At 47.5% G+C, this 18,550-nt stretch overlaps 1 protein-coding gene across 1 annotated transcript in view; it reads right to left on the reverse strand.

The window, feature by feature from the left end:
• The window catches only part of LOC144137752 (histone-arginine methyltransferase METTL23-like), a 30,518-nt gene extending 13,348 nt beyond the window's left edge, over positions 1-17,170 (reverse strand). Inside the window, exons 1-4 of the mRNA XM_077669694.1 lie at positions 16,791-17,170; positions 6,377-6,481; positions 1,502-1,739; positions 193-277 (exon numbers count right to left, since the gene is read on the reverse strand). Coding sequence (XP_077525820.1) covers positions 193-277; positions 1,502-1,739; positions 6,377-6,481; positions 16,791-16,919 — 557 coding nt within the window. The 5' untranslated portion in view covers positions 16,920-17,170. The remainder of the gene's footprint in view (positions 1-192; positions 278-1,501; positions 1,740-6,376; positions 6,482-16,790) is intronic.
• Between the last annotated feature and the right edge of the window lie 1,380 nt (positions 17,171-18,550).

Below are 18,550 nucleotides of genomic sequence, written 5' to 3' on the forward strand. Positions count from 1 at the left end.
ATAGATTAACTCACCCAACTACCCTCATTACGGCTCCAAACTGCCCAGAGCTGGGTGCCTTTTCATGCAGATCACAGTAGATAGGGCATATCTTGTGTGCCTTATTTATTTTCAGTGGACAGGCGAGTGGATGCATGGGCGGAAAAAAAGAAGCGACCGAATGAGTGAGCCAGACTGAGAGGGCAGCCTCACCTTCGTATCTGGTAGGTGCACCAGAATCGTCCATGCGGGTTCTGGTGCAGAAGGTAGGACACGGTGACAATGATGTTCTCAAAGTCTGCCACAAGAGGAAGAAAAGACTCTCGGTAATTCAGCCTAAGGGGCTTTTTACCTTAATGCCCCCATATCAAAATAAACATCAATCAAAATCGAAATCAAAGAAGAAATGCCAGCACACTGCACATGGGGGAAAATGTGCAGGCACCAATCTTTCAGCCTGTGCCATTCTACAGAGCTTGGCTGTTCAGTAGACATTTCAAACAGAGGAACACAAAAATGTAACCATCGTAGCAGCTCTGGCGCACATTTACAAAACATACCAACTGAAAGACTTCAAACTACTTAGGTACCACACATGGTTCCCTGTTCGATAAAAATGTTAACTTTACTGAAAGGACCATGTTACATCACACCACTTTTTTCACTCACCACCTTGACTGTGGGTGACGCCGGAAGCAGCATAATTGCCCGTGTATTCTCGCAAAATTTACAAAAGCTGTTTCAGGCATTTTTTGTTTTAGGGGCTCAAGCTGTCACCGTCTCCTGTCGTCATCATTGTTTCATGTAGTCACGGTACTAAAACAACGGGACACCGGTTTTGCAACGCCTCGCACCAGAACACATCATGCTTGAAAGACACGAGACTTGTACAGCAAAACTGTACACCTCTACCCCCCAATGGTTTTATCTTCGTGAGCAAAAGCACTAAGGTGCCAAGAATAATACAGGTTTCACGTTACTCTCACGTTTCCCGTTAGTGGAGATGGCCTGGGATTTCTTTCACTTTACCCACAATCACTCATCATCATCAGAGAAAGTTGGCTTTCATGCAGGGCGTTTTTGCATGACAGACGCCCTTAGTGAGAACACTAAAACTTTGCTCTAAAATCACTTTTTTCCTGCAGTTCCTACGTTGCACTAACATTTACTGCTTTCCCAAATCTTTCACCCCTCTTTCCATCCTGGCATGTCTGCCTCCCACTGATCCTCAACGTGAATTTACACAGGTTGTCAATGCACATCCATTGCAGACAAAGCAACGAAGAAAGAGGAAGGAACACACGCAAAAACACCAGCCCCCTCTGACAGGTGGTCCAGGAATGAGCCACCCCTCCATCGAACAGACACCCCTTTTGGGCTGAGCTGTTGGTTAAACCAGAGGCTCTGTTACACCAAGCAGCATGCAAGAGTGCTGCCGACCACGAGGTGACTGTGGTGCTCGTTGTTGTGCAGAGTTTGGCTCTGATAGGCGCCGATTTGTGGCCAATGCCCCCAGACTCACCCTTGGGGTCGTAGAAGCAGTCCGAGCCGAGGATGATGTCGATGGGCCCCAGCTGGAAGAGGGCCGGGTTGAAGAGGCCCCAGGAGATGGCCACCACGGGCACCTCGTTGGCCGTCAGCCCGTTGGCCTCGACGTTGCGCTGGCAGTTCTTGAGCCCCAGCGGGGAGCTGTCCGACAGGGTCACCCGGCCACCCACCAGGGCCGCCAGGATGCCCGGCAGGCCCGTGCCCGCCCCAATCTGCCAGGAGACGGGGAAGGGCACGGGGGCGCATTTTCTTCTTCACCGTCGGTATTAGCGACTTTTAGTAGAGCTGGGCCGGTTGGCTGATTGGGACCACATGTTTGGTGAGGTGAGATCTACCAAGCCTCGGCCAATCTCTTGCCTCCAAGTATGTGCTACTGTATGGGTATGCGCCATGAACTGTTTTTTTTTTTCCCACCACACCCACACAAACCACAGGACACATCGACGGCTCATATATAGATTTCAAATGCAATATAGACCACGAAATGCAACAACTGCAACTTCAGGAACAGCTCATGTGCACTGGGATGGCCCTTACTTTCATCCGAGGTGTAAATATCCGATTGTCTTTTCTGTAACATATTCCGTGCCAAAACAGGCATCAATGAATATAACTATGAAAAGTCACCTAGCTACATGTCATCCCGAAGGGACCATGCTTCGAAAGTACGCGCGCATATGTGCCGAACAAACGCTTTTGAAAACACATTTTTTTCCTCGAACAACGCATGAGTGGAATAGCCGTCCGGGGAAGGTTGTTACCACCCCACTTAGTGTTTTCCACGTTTCTAAAAAGCCATGTCTTGACGTAGTGCATTTTGATGTCCTAGATATTTTTGACAGCTAGCTCTTGGTGTTAAGGGCAATTGTCCTGAATATGTATTTTATACCATTTGCCATGTTCTGTTGAACTGTTCATTTGCAGTGCGTATTGTACTATATGATGTAGCTTTTGTAATTTTGTACAGTAAACCCCCCCTACGAAATGCCCCTAGAGGGCGCTTAGGTGCGTGTATAAATAGTCTTGGCACTGACAGCTGGTGTCGTAAATTGGAAACAATCATTGCCCAGCATGTCACATTTGCAGTTTTGCATGACTGCAGGAGCCACATGACGCGACATCATCCCCATTGGGGCCAAAAGACCTCGGCCCAGTGCCCGCTACAAAGGTACCCTCGAGTGCCTCACCTCAGCTGCCAGACACAACACAAGGCACAAACAGCGCACAATGGTGGGCCACTGCCAATGAAAGACGCGGTTATCGAGAGGCCAACAGAGGGGAGATAACAGCCTGCTCGGTCCCATTCAGAGACGCACAGCAGCGCCTGCAACAAACAATGTCAAGGTTCTGTATGCACCCCACAAGGCCAGCGCATTCCTACGGCAGTTGGGACAGAGATAGCGCATTTGACACGAGGGAGCAGCAGCCCTTTTTGTTTGCGAGGGAGGCACACTTTTTACGACCAATACCCCATTCTAGCTGATACTTCTTAAAAAAAAAACAAGATACAAAAATCACGAGCCCCCTAGATTCGAGGATTTGTCAGAAAAGTGGGATGCACTTAGCGCCGCCTAAAGGCTCCACTAAGGATAAAACGATGTAGCCACTAGCATGCGCCACCGTAGCGCAGACCAAGGCATAAGCGATAGGCTGCCCTTCTGGTCGTGCTCACTCGGTGCTCCGTATCGGCTGGGCAGTGAAAAAAGTTTGCCAGGTTGGCGCCATTACGTCAGCGTCAGTGTCACTATGGTGCCACCACCAGACGGAAAGCTGTGCTGGCACAGAGAACTTGTCAACCGCCACGCCAGGCAGCAGTGTGGCACTGATGCAAGAAACATCTGCAATGGAGGGGGCCTCGAGACAAGCCTAGAATGACATCGCGGAAACTTGGACCTCAAGCTTGTCCCAAAAGCGCAGCATTGCAAATGCACTGTATGACACTGCATATTGCGTGCATCGTAGTACAAGGGTGACCGGTACAAAGGGGACACTATCATCAAAGGCAGCAACAATGATGATGCTGAGAAAGCATGCGCACGTGGCTAATCGATGCCACTTCAGTTCAACAGCTGTTGTCATCCTCGCCTACTTTGTCCGGTATACATTCAGACACCCCTTTTTCTTTTTTTGGCGGCCTCTCGAATATCAGGAGTCTGCTCAGAAGCATGGGCAGCCTACCTAGATTTGAGTATGCAGTTGACTCTCGATAATTGAAAGTCGCTTTTAATTGGACTTTTTACGTAATTTGATGTGACATGCTGGTCATGGCAGTTTTACACACAATCCAGTAGAAAAAATTGCTCAATAATTCAAAGCTGAAACACATTACATATATCGGTTAATTTGAAATTATTTATTAATAAAAAGCATCAAGTGAACCATCAATCCTCAATAAAATTACAAATTTTCCAGCACAAAAAGAGCACCATGTTCTCCACTGGCACCGGCACTGTTGCAACTGAGGCAGCGTCCCAGGTAGCTCTCTGAGGCCCTCACCCTTCTTTCATGCGTACAGCACTGTGTGAGCAGTTTGTGTGGTGGGCACTTCAGGCCCCGATTTTAGCCACAAACCACAAGTGTTGCACGCTCGAGTTGGTGACGAAAGTTGATAGTGTGAACAAAATCATAAAGAGAGGCATGTTGTGGTTGAATAAGGATTCTGTTCCCGTGCTCCTTGCTTAACTGGAAGTTGTTAATTCGAAGTGTTTTGTGGTTCCGTGGACTTTGTATTAACGGGAGTTGACTGTATACGGTATGAACAGAACCAACGCCGCCTGTATAAACATTGCCTAACGCGTGAGCAAAAAATGGCCAAACAGCCACTCTCCTGTTGCTCTCTCCTACCCTTCCCCGCTCCGTAGCCTTCCAGCGTGCTTTCGTGTCCGCCAGCCAGCGCCGCTTCTTGGAAACTATGCAAAATAGTGGAAAGTTTGTTTAGCGTTCCCGAGGTGGCGCTCCTACGCCTTCTTGTTTTTCACCATGCCTGTCTGTCTTGGTCTGTCACTGATAAAACTTCCTTTGTCACGAAGCAAAATCCCTTGCGCTGCCGCAGGCTGATGCCGGCTTTGCGCGCTTATCTACTCGGATCACAGGCCCTGAAATTTTCTGAGTGGGGCATCCCACCTCTATCCCCTCCGCATTTAGGTATTGTTTTGACCCCCCTGTTTGCACTCCACATCGGTACGCACTTCTAAAATTGAGGACTGTACTGTAGAAGCGCCCGGATAGCATGGCGGGATCCCAGCTGCTTATCCTTTTGTTTCCTATAATTTTCTGAAGTTTGCAAGCACGTGATATTATTGGAAAGTAATCGTAGAAGTGAGCGCCTGAACAAAAAACGCGCACGCAATTTTTTATTCTCTAAATACTCCAGAAAGAAAAATATCAGTAAAATAATGGCTGCCCCAGCAGAAAATATCGTTTTTCTGTTAGCTATATGTCTACCCGACAATCAGTATGTTCTTACACTATTTCAGTCCGCCTCCGTCTTTATCTTTGGAAAAATGCAGCAAGTATGAAGCGAGCGACAGGTTGAACGAGATCCCCAGTGCGCCACAGAACTAGCGCCCCGTCGCGGCTAAGATGTAAGCGAAACGGCCCTTGAAGCCCAACAGGCAAGCTGACAGACACACGTCGTAGAAGTGGGTGCAGCGTTCGCGACTTGCGAGCAGTAACGCAAGGCGAGATGTTCGCCGGCATGCGCCACATAGCGGATCAGTGCCTGAACTAAGCGTCCCTACCCTTCCCATTGAAAAGCGCGCGACGCGTCAGGCAATGTTAATACAGGCGGCGTTGACAGAACAGAGCCGGCCACTTCTCTGAGGCTCGGTAAGCCTCCTCGGTGAGGCTCCCCTTTGCAGACGGATCGGCTACGCAGGGCAGTGTCAAAATAGGCGACACGACCTGGACCACCCCCTTTCCCTGCCCAGTGCTTTTCGCTCCTGCGGTGCCCACCCGCCATCGGTCCCCGTGCGAGCAAAAAGCTGGAGCTGCCTTTCCCGTCCCACGACCCCAGCCCTGTGTTTCTGGGGCAGCTGGATGGCATTGGAAGCGCCCTTGCTGGTCAGTCTGGCTCAACTGCACAACCACTCTGTGGGTCCAGCCCATCAGTGCACACTCGCTTCTTGGACAGCATCGCCGTTCCATTCAAGCACGGAAGCCCGGCCTTGCACTGGGCAGACGAGGCACGCTTGCGGAAAGCGGTCTGAAAACACCTCTGCACCAGACACAGGGGCACACCAAGGGTGTACAGCAGAACTGCACCCTTCCCCTCTCTGGCCCCCGAATTATCACTGTCATATTGCACCTGGCCAGGAAATGAACAACTTGCCGCATAAGATTAAGGTGACACCAGCGTCACCAGTTGCAAAACTCCCCAGAGGCCCCCCCCTGTGGGCGAACTGGGCAAGCATGCTGCAGGTCGACTGGCCTTCCATCTGGTGACAGACAGTGTAGTACTCTCTCAAGTTCCGCAAGCCATAAACGACAGACCGTGCGAACACGGGTAAACATCGCCCAGTTTAGTGCACCCTGATTTGAAAAGCATTAAGTTGCGTTATTGAGTAAATGCTTAGCAAAGTGCAGTTTTCGTCACTTAGGTGCCTTAACACTTCCTTTATAAAAGCGCTTTATAACTAAGCAGCGGTGCTCGCATGGCCTGGAGCCCAAAGTGAAATTTTGCAGCTGGTGTATGTGGAAGAACTGTGAGTGATAATATGCCCACTACGCAGTGTTGCATATCGTCCCGAGAAGACGACCACCTACAACAACATTGGAGCACAAAACGTTGCGCGTCACTTGACAGGGTGTGGAGAGGGGGCAGTCGTGCAGCATGTCGTGAGTGTGTCACCTCGAGAATGCGCTTTCCCTTGATGTGCTCCCGGTTGAACCAGAGGTACTGGGCCAAAACGGGACTGCAGGGCCAGACGTACATGCCGTAGCTGGGGTCCAGCATCTGCAAATGGAGCGTCGCACGGGGCACGACTGCGTCTACAGTCCCCACACAGGCAACACCCACCAGCCATCGCTGCCGTTTGAGTACCAATCACTCGGGAGCGCTATGCGAGCTCCGGCACGGAAGAACCTCCGTAGCTGTGCCTTTTACACCTCACATCGCATGTTCGCAGCAACAGTCTGCTATGGAGGGCCACAGGGCTCTGGTATGGACAGCCACACATAAAACAAATTACAGTGTTTCACAAAAGTACTGCACAAAAAAAATTGTGCATACATTTAAATTATCATGGTTGCTATGCAAATCCAAAGACTAGATCATAATTCAGCAAATACCTTCAAGCTGACAAGATCTCCTACATGAAGCTTCTGCCTACCATGTATAAACAGAAGACTCACAATAAAGCTGATGACACATATTACTCTCATCACCAATTCTGTCACATGTAAGGAGGCAGTTAAAAAACAAAAACACATTATGGTAAGCAATCTTACGTTGCAGTCAACTGAAATATAAAACAATATGGGTTCAAAATCATACACTTCAACAGTGGTAAACCCAGGTTTAAAAAATCGTCAAAAAATTTTTCCAGAAAATGTCTACAGTAATGATGCATAGTGAGATGCTTTGAGTGTGCGCATGTCATTACAGTACTTCTATTTTTCTCTGCATCGTAATCCAATGGTGTTACATAATTAGGGTTCTGCATTTTCGGATAAATCTGATAAAATCTGAAAAACACTCGCCGGTAAAAATTTTGCGAATTCGAATTTACCCGGAAAACTCCGAATTCAGGGACCGCCACCTGTGAAAACCACACTACCCTTTATCTTTCCCTGGCATCCTCGAGCAACTTTTCCTATTCTATTTTCTTGTTTCCACTTTTGTTCATTCCACTTACGTTCCCAAGCTTCACAACGGGAGTCGTTTTGGACGCTGATCATGAAAAACACGATCTCTCCCCGCAATAATAGTCGAACCAAGGTCAAACACCTCTCACCTTCCCTGCCACTCCACTTCGAGCCTTTTTCCCGGATATGTTGTTTTCCTAGAATTTCATTCGCCCTTTTCTGACCTCATTTAGCTAACGATTGAACATTTGAGTAAGCGCAAAGGAACAAGGACGTCAACGAAATATTGCGGACGACTTGCAATACACCACCGATTCGTTTTGGAATTGGGTGCAGATAGTCAAGCCGAACGTGAAGGCAGAACTACCTCACATGTTTGAGATGTACAAGCACTTGTTCACACTGGTCGTGCAGTGAGGCTGTGATATTACCCAGCTAGAAAGAGAGTTCCTGGCGTATCAGGCCTACGTTGTGCAGGAAATTGTGGAGCCACAACAGTTTTGCAAATTCATGCATGAGATTGGCCCCCCTTTCACGTTGCGCACTGGATTTGCTGGGTCTTCCCATTTCTAGTGCGAATGTCGAAACAGCATTCTCAATGTTTCACGTGGTCAGTGGGAAGGAGCGTGCTGCGGTGACAGACACTAACATTGGAAAATATGCCTGCATATACTACAACAAGTTGTAAAAGGATGTCACCATGAATGTTGCAAATATTGACTCTGCAATAAAAATGTCTCTGATGTATGATTTCTTTTATTGTTGTACGTGACATTTCTTAAAGATCAATACTCTATGACCCTAATAATATGAAAAACTCTGAATTCTGTGTACTCTGAAAGGACGCTCCGAAAAACTCCGAATTTGCAAAAATAAATAAACACCAAAAAACGCCCTCCGAATTTGCTCAAAAATAAACTCCCAAAACGCAGAACCCTACACATAATGCCCGACAACTGCCCTAACATATTTTGTTGTTTTGACACTAGGCTGAAACCTTTCCGGCCATCTGTGCCTCGGCGTCCCCTTGGTTGAGCCAGAACTGAAATGACATCAAATCCATTTTCTTTGTTCTCAAGTGAGCCTGCAATGGCTGTGATTGAACTTTTTACAATGGCATGCAAGCAGGTTTGCAAGCACGCTCCTTCCCCCCAGTTGTTCTCGCTGACATTGTTGCATGCTTCTTGGTTTTGACACCTTGTGTTTCAGAGGCCCATTTTGTTGTACCCCGGCACAAAATCAAGTGTTTCTCTTCGGCACGCACACAAATACACACCAAAGACACTTTGTGAATCCCACCTGTAATTGTAAGTCAGTGTGACAGCTGAAAGGGGCCACACTGGCCTACTGCAGTAGAGCGGGCCAGTTGGCACGAGTTAAGAGACGAAGCAGCACAGGGGCTAGAAACGTAGGTAGGCACACGCGGCAGCACAGTGTGCCTCCCTGCTTTCCTTGGCCTTGTGCTGCTTTCCCAGTTAAGACAGCTTACCATATTTTCACGCGCATAACTCGCACGAAAAATGCAAAAATTTCAGCGGCAAAACATGGCATATTGAATGGCGAAAGAATTGGCTGAGAAAAAAGAAGAAACCTGGATATGCTACTGCGCACTTTGATAGGGTGAAAGGGAACGAGACTAGGTATCAGATCATTAAAAGGTAGTGCGTGGCGTTCTGCCCAGGGGGAACAGCAGTTGTCCGTAAAGTTTCATCCGGATGAGACAAAAAGTGCAAAGTCCATCCAGGAAGATCGAAAACTGCCGAATGCTGCTGATCAGACAACACTGGCACCATGGTACTCAGTGCAGTGGCTATGCTTTTGCTTCTGGAAGTATGGTCCCAGGATTGAATAACCGCAGGCGTTTCTTTCATCCTTTCTTTTTTCAAGGCCGTGGTTATCATTTTGTTATAGCTATACCTCACGTCCGCTTTACAATTAACGTGATGAGAGCAGTCTGTCTCTCAATTGTTACTCAACCAGCCAGACTGCAACCTCTTCTGAAACCACAGAACACGTGGTCATTGCTAGAGTTACATCCAATAATCTGTAATTACTAATAGTAATAAGTCATAACCAGTGACTCCAGCGTGGTTTGGCCAGTTGGGTTAACATTAAGACAGACTGAGTCTGCTCTCACCACGAGTTGTACAGGGGGCCATAGGTTGGTGTTCCCCTAGACGGAACTTCCGTGACAGCTGCTGTAGGTACATTTAGGATATGTCTGGATGGCCGTGCTTGGCATCTCGTATCGTTCCATCTTTTCTTTTTTTTTCTTTATTAGCATTCTCACTTTCTTACATACAGCAAACTAAAGGAACAGGAACAAAAGGTGCCAAACTGCACCTGTCTGGGTTCCTGACTCCATGCATTCTGCATAACAGGGAAACAGAAACAAGCTCAACTACAATAGAAACACAGAAAAAGTACACACAGCATGAATAGGTACTAGGGATTATATGTAGAAAAAAAAAATGTATATGATATACAAAACTGCGGTTACATTGCAAAACAAAAACGTAAGCAGACAGCATCACACGGAAAATACAAACGAAGTCAATGATTTCTTGAAGCAACTAAGAGATGGGCACTGATCAATTATGTCCATTAAGTCCTTATTTTTATTCAAGAGGCTAGGAATTAGGTGGTGTAAACATTGAAAGCCGTAATTGGTTCGGATCTTCGGCGTTTTGTACTTACAAGTTCTAAATTCGAAAAACTGATTTCTGGTTAGATATGCATGTTCAAACTCCTCCCAACTATCCTTTATGTGTGAATACATGTACATCGCAAGCTTGCGCTTGTGAAGCTGGAACACATCGATCATACCATATTTGGCGCAAACATCTCCAACACTATCCGTATATCTTAAAGGGACACTGAAGTGAATTTGTCAAGCTCCCGTTTTTGCTTGCACTGCGTAGACTGGCTCAAATTAGCACACTTTTCATCGTTTATCCGGTTGACAAATCGGTAATTATTTTACAAAGCGCGAAAGAAGAAAAACTACCATGCGCGGTTTGCGGCGGCCGCACCAACTAAAGCTGTGACGTTAGGAGGAGCGGGCACCGTGATTGGACGATGCCCAAGGTGAGCAACCAAACAAGTTTCGGTTTCGGTTCTGTAAAACACAACCAGTGGCGTTGTTGGATGGGCATTCTCAATACCTCAGTAATCATCGTACCGCGCTTCTGCCATGTTGTCAGCTGTAAAAATGCACAAGATAAGCCTCCCAGGACGGCTTGTAGTCGTAGCATTCACTAGCCGAGACCTACGCAGTGCATGAACGCCCTCCGCGTACCCGCAGACGCCCAAATGTCATGCGCGCTTTTCCCCCATTCTTGGAGCTTGCCTCCCTCATGCCTGTATCGTAAAAAGCGTGTTCGCACCAGGCCACGGGTCTGTTCATTCTGGCCTGTGCCACTGCCTGCAAGAGTCGGTGCTTATGGCAACAGCACGCCAACGAGAACTCGCTAGGGCACCAGTGCCAGCCTGCGCGCGTTTTGTGAACTAGTTCGTGGAGCCATGAACGTTGTGGCCCAAAAAAAAGGTGAACTCAATATAGAAAACATCGGCGGAAAACAAAAAAGTTTACTTAAAAAAAAAAAAAAAATCACGCCATATCCACGGAATGAATGATGATAAGTGGGGCGAAGCTCAAGAGGGGGAGATCATCGGTAACCGTAACTCTCCCGTGAAAGTTCGCCCATTACATCATTAAGAAAGACGTAAGACTGTGTGCGTACATTGTACAAATCAACTTTTATTTTGTTCTTTTATTTTGCTCTTGTTCGTTTGTTGTTGTTGTTGTAGGGTTCGTGAGGCTGCAAGCAAGCGCTCGTATCGGCAGGCAAACCCCGATGCAGTGAGAGCTCGCGAGGCGGCTGCAAAATGCGTCAAGCGAGCTCAGCCCGAAGCTGCCGACGCGCGGTTTAAGCGCGACTTTCTAGACGAGATGCTTCGGCCTCTCTTTCGCGCACGGCGGGATCCTGTCGGCGAGCACGCGCTGCCGCCGCCCTGCGCGCCCTCCGCTCCGCAGCCTTGTCAACAACCACCTCCTCCATCCGGTGACTCGTTGCGAAAGAGGAAGCGCGTCAACAGCGATTGCCTTTTATAGTGTCAGTCACGTGCGAGTGACGTCATCATGACGTCACTCACACCAGCGCCACCTGCGAGTGAGTCATCGAACTAGACGGTCACGTAGCGCCACCTGCGAGTGAGTCATCGAACTAGGCGGTCACGTACCACGAGACACAAGGGATGGACAGACCCACGGGTTTAGGATCTTCGCCCCTAAAAAAAAGCACGTACCCGCAGGGATTCGAACTCGTGGCTTGCAAAATACTTGCGGTGACATACCTTGCGCCCCAGACCACTCGGCCACGGAGCGGGATCCGCAGCCCTTGGTAATATAGGGTATATATTGTACAACAAGTTTACACTTTTATTTAGTTTTGGCATTTCAAGCAGCTTAGGTGATTATTTGTTGTATTGCGCTCGTGCAGTAAGCGTCGCCCGAGTTTCCACAATAGCCCACGTCTAGCAATTGCATTTCGTAGACGGAAAAGCGTTCGCAGATGCGTAGTCGTGCTGCTGGCCGCTGTGCTTGTTCGCCCAGCGCAAAAAAGTGCTTCCCGCACCCTAGTTTTACGCTGTACGGTAAAAATATCAGTTGATTTTATTTCCTTAGTACCTATATTGACTTCGCTGACTCTTCTCCCGCCTTCAAGAGGCCTTATATTTTCCTACTGGCGTACCAGTCAGCGAAGCGCCGCATGTGCGCTTGTGCAGCGCTTGTGTGAAGCGACCTTGACTTGGAGCTAGATACAGTGTACAAACTAACCAAGTAAAGAAAGGCAGATTTTTCCATTCACAAACGTGTCCTGGCTTCGTTTCAACTGAGTGAACGAATTGAAACGACCCGTCGGCGGCCAGCGGACGAAACGATGGGCCGACTGACTCTGTCTGAAGGCCGGGGAGCCGTGCAGTAGAGCAGCCAATTGCGAGCTCGGCTCCTCGCGACGTCACAAGAAAACGCCGTAGAAAATGGGCGAGCGTAAAGAGAGGAGGACAGCATTTTCGAATTAATTTTTCTACTAAATAAAATCGCGTAAACGCGCCCAGGGTGGTCGAAACATGGCCTGGGGACTCCAAACTACAATTTGCGCAAGTAATCCCGCAATGTTTACATATCACTTCAGTGTCCCTTTAAGTTTCCTAATGCTCTAATAGATCTTTTTGAAGTTGAAACAGTGCACGCAAATTGGAATCTGTTGTAGTGCCCCAAATTAGTAGACAATACTGCAAATGTGACTGAATCATGGCAGAATATATACTGGTTCTAAACCTTGCAGGAATTTGGTTCCTTACCTTCCACAATGCGCCTATTCTGCGTGACAATTTTATTTTTATATGATCGATATGTTGATTCCAGGATAAATATTCGTTAAAAAACACTCCTAAAAATTTAATAGTGTTAGTGGATAGAATTACATTATTGCGGAAGCAAAGTTGAAAATTTTCTGTCAGGGGTGTATTTCGGGCTCTGAACATAACGTACTTTGTTTTGTTTATATTTAACTGCAATTCATTAGCGTAAAGCCAATGAGAGTTCCCCTAGCCAACAATTCGCATCTATTTGTAGTTTCATTAGGTCACTTCCAGAAAAGAAAACATTTGTGTCATCTGCGTACAAAACTATTTCTTGCGTGTGAGGAATATTGGGAATATCATTAATATAAAGCAAGAAAAGGAGAGGACCGAGTATTGATCCTTGGGGTACTCCCACTTGTATCGAATGAAAATCGGACGACGTGGCACCAAGCAATACAAACTGCTTACGATCTGTCAAATAGCTTTTGATTAGTTTTTGTGCAACTCCTCTAATGCCGTATGGACCTATCTTGTCCAATAAGATGTGTTTTATGGAGTCGAACACCTTCCGTATATCAAGGAAAAGTCCCACCGTATATAGTTTATTCTCAATGTTTTCTATCAGCTTTTCCTTAACTCCTAATAACACTAACTCAGTCGACTTTTTCTTTCGGAAACCAAATTGTTGAGGAGCTATCACTTGCAAACTTTCTAAGTATTCATTTATTCGGATAAAAATTACTCGTTCTATAATTTTGGAAAAAACGTTAAGAATCGAAATTGGACGATAATTATTTAAATCATCTTTTGGACCACCTTTGTGAAGAACCGTCACACGGGCAACCTTGAGTTCATCTGGAAACACTCCGTCGCGAAGTATACAATTGCATACATGGCTAAATGGTGTTGCAATAAGAGAAGCTACGGCTTTTATTGGTCCAGCCTTGATTTCGTCAGAGCCATCTGAACGAAACACCACGGATAGCCTAATTAAAATAGGCAAAGCAAAATATGTTCAGTGTACCAATAAAATATGGGCCCCAAAGTGAAATATTCAAATACAACAATTCTTGACAGAAAATACAGGCTTGTATTTAAACACGTAAATATAGATGTATATAACGTAAACAAACGGACATTTTGTCGAAGAAAAAGCACATCATTGGAATAACGAGCGCGCGCGATATTCCAGCAAATGTGCTCTGCTTCCATTCCCAGTGAGCGGCCCAGCCTTCATCTCTCTTAGCTGCCAGCAACAGGACATTCCTCAGGTCAATTCCTCAAAATATCTGGGAATTTTATACGAATATACTCTCTATTGGCGTCCACACATGGATTACATTACTACTAAAGGGGCTCGGGCCGTGTCATTCTTGAGAAGGCTAAGTCACAAAAGACTGGGCATGCGCCGTGACACACTACTAATGATTTATGAAATGTACGTCCGGCCAATTCTAGAGTTTGGATGTGTGCTGTTCTCCGGAAGTCCACACTACAAAATTCATACGTTGCTAATGCTCAAAAGACAAGCTCTACGGTTATGTCTTGGTCTTCCCTGTTAGGTACCAATTAAAATTTTATACGTGGAAGCCCGCATTCCTCAATTAGTCTCACGCATGGATGCCCTCGCTGTAGATGCATTGTTACGAGCCATGGAATCGCCCACATCCAGGCCGCAAACAGCCTTCGTTGTTCTTCGGTAGTCCATGGCCACGGTTCAAACAACCACAGGCGGTCTTTGTACAACCTCTACTTGCCCCATTAAAATTGTCCCTCTTGTCGGCTTCCGCACTTGAGAGTGTCGCCCTTAGACATTTCTTTTGATGAAATTTTTCCCTCCAACGCAAAATTACTCCCTCTGAACCTTTTAACAGGCCTCCCGCAGGATCTCCATTATTGCAACCGATGCTTCTGTCCGGAAGCAGAAGGCAGGCGTGGGTATTTTTCCTCCCGGTCTAGACTGGGCCTTTCCCCTCCGGCTGCCCAACTTTACTACGTCTTTCTACCCAGAATTTCTCGCCCTTCGTAAGCTTGGTTCCTCTAAACAACAGGCAATAATTCTCCCAGATTCATTTCCTGTTTGTGCTGCCCTTACTTGCTCAACTTCCTCCCCCCTACGTCAAGCCCTTGCTTCTTTATCATCGCCTTCCTCCCTTCGTGAACTTCTTGTTTGGTCTGGGTACCTGGACATGCAGGTATCTGGCTTAATGAATCGGTGGATGCGCTGGCGGGAATGGCATTGGGCAATCCAGTAGTGGAGGTTCTGATAAAACGGGAATAAAAACACCGACCAAAAATATATTTCGTAAAATAAACGACGTTTCGGCTCCCACACGGGAGCCTTGTTTGTGGATAAAACAACATGACTATGATGTCAGAAAACACCACGTGGCTTCAAACACTCTGGCTGAGAATGCTGACACTTCGGGCCACGAGATAAACTGGGGCGCGGCACGCATTCTTGCAAAAGAGAAGAACCTGACGTCACGACTTTATCTGGAATCATTGATCATACAGACAACGGAGCGAACATTGAATCGAATGCAGGGCAATCTGCCTCCAGTTTACTCCCACTGCCTACGTCACATTCTTAGACATACATAAAACGTGGTGTGACGTACTGACGAATTCATTGCGAACAAGGGTCCCGTGTGGGAGCCGAAATGTCTTTTATTTTACGAAATATATTTTTGGTTGGCGTTTTTATTCCCGTTGTATCACGACCCACCCCGACCAGACAGGATTCCGTTCAACCATAGATTTCATTAGTGGAGGTTCTGCCGCCCATTTCCCTCATAACTTTGGCTCGCTTTCGTAGGCTGTGCTTACGTCAAAGTATGCCTGATTCTGCTTTTCGCTGTCGCGTGCCAAATGTAAATTATTACTTGCACCGCTCTAATCTGGCCCCGTCGCTGCTATGCGCTTTCTGCAAAGTACAAGAAACGATCAACAATTTCTTCTTCTCCAGCCGACGATTCTCCTCTATAAGGCGAAAGCACATGCAGCCGGCTAAACCTCCCGCTGTCTGCTACACTGGTTTTGTCATTCGGGGTGCAGGAACTGGGATTCTGCCACGGGGATCTTTGCCCTGCGTTGCACTCATTCATCCTGGAATCAGGCCGTCTGCCGTGTTAGACATCATTGGGCCCTGCTGGATTCCCCTGTCAAGTATATGCGCGCCTAGCTCACTAATAAAGAGATTTCTCTCTCTCTCTGCTTCGTCTGTACCACATTCTTTCTTCGTGATTCTTAATTCCAACTTTCATTCAATGGTATTCATTTTTACCTATTTTTTTCTCCTTACTTTTATTTCTCTAGTCATCTACTGCTCATCTATTATAATATTTAAAAATTTTTCTTTCCGTACAAAAATTACATAATTTCTCTCGGCGTTTCCTGGCCAGTCCCCCTGAGTGGGTACGAGCCATTTCACTGGTACCACCACCACCACCACCAATTATGCCGCACGTGCACGTGTGCCCAAAGCAACGCTCGGGGATTTTCCAACGAATGGAAGTGCTCGAAAACGCCGCTCCAAATAACGGGAACGTTTCGGCGTCGTTCAAAATAACTGTTCAACAGTGCTCCAGAGCAGCGCAATCAAACATTTGTTTTGGAACTAACGCTGCCTGCGTAAGTGAGACGAGCAACAACGTGACAGGGCCTTTCAAGCTCGCAGCAGTGAGTGAACCACAGTCGTTTCAACCCACTCGTAAGGACGATATTTCTGCCTTGCTTGGCCGCTGACTACGTGGACGGTCGTACTAACAAAATTAGAGCGACGACCGCCTAACAACATGTACGAAACCGAAACTGGATTACAGAGCACTCACTCGATGTCATCTTGATCTGCCAAGAACTGGCCGAAAGCGGCTCCTTCCTCTTTTTTTCTTTTTCTGCTCACAGAATTCCCATTGCGAGAGCAGACCTGGACTGCCCGCGAACTAATTCCAGAACCCTTCCGGACTGGCAAATCAAGGAGACCAATCAACAGTGTCTCTTCTTTTACTTCTTATCCTGCCACCTATCACGGTCACCGCGACAAGACTGCAAAAAGCGCGGGTCGTCGCTGTTGCCCGCGCTTTTACCTCGATGATCTTGACGGTGAGCGACTCCTTGTGCGACTGGAAGACGAACGTCCTCGTCTTGTAACCGGCGTCGCCGTTCTCCATGTAGTCTGGCTGCTTCATCCTCTGTTTTTTGCGACTCAGTGCCATGTTCGGCCAACGCGATCGACGTCAAGGGGACGCCTTCTGTTCTGCCGTGCCCTCCTCGCTCGAGCGACTCTCGCTACCCGCACGCGAGCGCGCTACATGCTAATCTACGCACGACCCAAGACGTCTACCTAGAACAATAACGGCTACGCCCCTGGCGAAAAGAACACATATCGGCGCAAAATAAAGCTACAGAAAAACGGCCTAAGAACACACGACGCGCGGCGCCTTTACCACTCCCCCATCTTTGAATAGCTTCGCCGCACCGACCGCAGCGCTCTGATGGCTCCTGGCGGCAATTTCGAGGAACGCGCGCTGTTTGCGTCGTCTGCTTTGAGCGGCGCGGGCAGCGCGGGCGAGAGAAAAGAGCGCGATCTCAGGCGCGCACGCGATCTTTGACGCTTGCGGTGATGTCTGCGTTGAATTCATAATCCGTGTTAATTTCTCCGTTAAACTGCCTTATTCTTTTCGCATACAGTCACGCGACATAAGCAAGGCAGCGACGTTGCAATGTACAGCTCACATTGAGCAGAAGTGCGAAACAAGGCGGAATTTTGAAATACAAAGTGAATTTTGAAATACAAGTACAAATTTTAAGCGCATGAAGTTGAAGTTTTATGGCTTCCAGTGTCATTTGATAGTCGTCGCATACAGCCTTATCAACGCATGTTCTTTTAGAAGTTTTCAATTAAAGCCTATACCACAGTAGACTTGACATTTTAATACATGTATTTGCAATCTCAAAACCTTGTTGGCATTGCAAAATCTCTGTAGTTGCTGGTGAGGTGCATGGTGTCTTCTAATACGTGCGTAAGTTGCATCGGCCGCATTCGGCCTTCGCTGCTTGTGCTAGCACGCTGCGGCGAAAGAAAGGACTCTTTTCCCCAAAAGAAAAAAGAAGAAAAAGTAAAAGCGCGAACAGCGAGAATATTTTGCTGTTTTTCCGCATTCGAGGAGTGGGCACTGTGTAGCTGGCCGTCCCCCCGTCAAACATTAAGATAAACATGGCGCCTTGTGTACGGGCGGGGAAGGAGCTTGAAGAGATCTCCTATGATGGAGAGCCCAGCTCGCAATAGCTGTCCCCGGCCGTCGTCACTCTCTCCACGGCGGAGTTGTTGTCTTCTTGCGGGCACACGACATGGGCGCATATCGCTTTGTCACCGTCGGAACGAGCGCCCTCGGCAAACCCTTGCGCCGACAGGCCTTCTCCGGCCACGCGCCGCGCTCGTGTTCCGCAAGGCATAAGAAAAGGAACATAAAATGGCGCGTTTGTGATATGTTTGAGAGCACGCGTGCTCTACTTTTGGGAAGTATCTCCGCCGCTGTCTCTGGCAACCTCGTCTCCGGGTAGCGGCTCGAGGTTAAAACTATGGCGTCCGCTACTTCCATTCGTCTGCTTGTATTACTGCCGGGGTTCCATACATTGTGCTTTGATCGGTCACTTTTCCCGCCGAAAACTCATTTTCCGGGATATGTGGAACTGGTTATAAATCGCCTTGTGTCCACAGCGTTGAATCGCGATCTAATCTATGCAGCTTAGTAGGCTCTAGGTTTGGGCAAGTTGGTAATCCATGCTGTACTTCAATTGTGCACAAAAGTAACGAAGACTGGAGAGAGACGACACGAGACAGAGC

Source organism: Haemaphysalis longicornis, unplaced genomic scaffold, assembly GCF_048455015.1.
Source record: "Haemaphysalis longicornis isolate Haplotype H1 unplaced genomic scaffold, Haemaphysalis longicornis Haplotype H1 scaffold_5, whole genome shotgun sequence".
NCBI lineage: Eukaryota > Metazoa > Arthropoda > Arachnida > Ixodida > Ixodidae > Haemaphysalis > Haemaphysalis longicornis.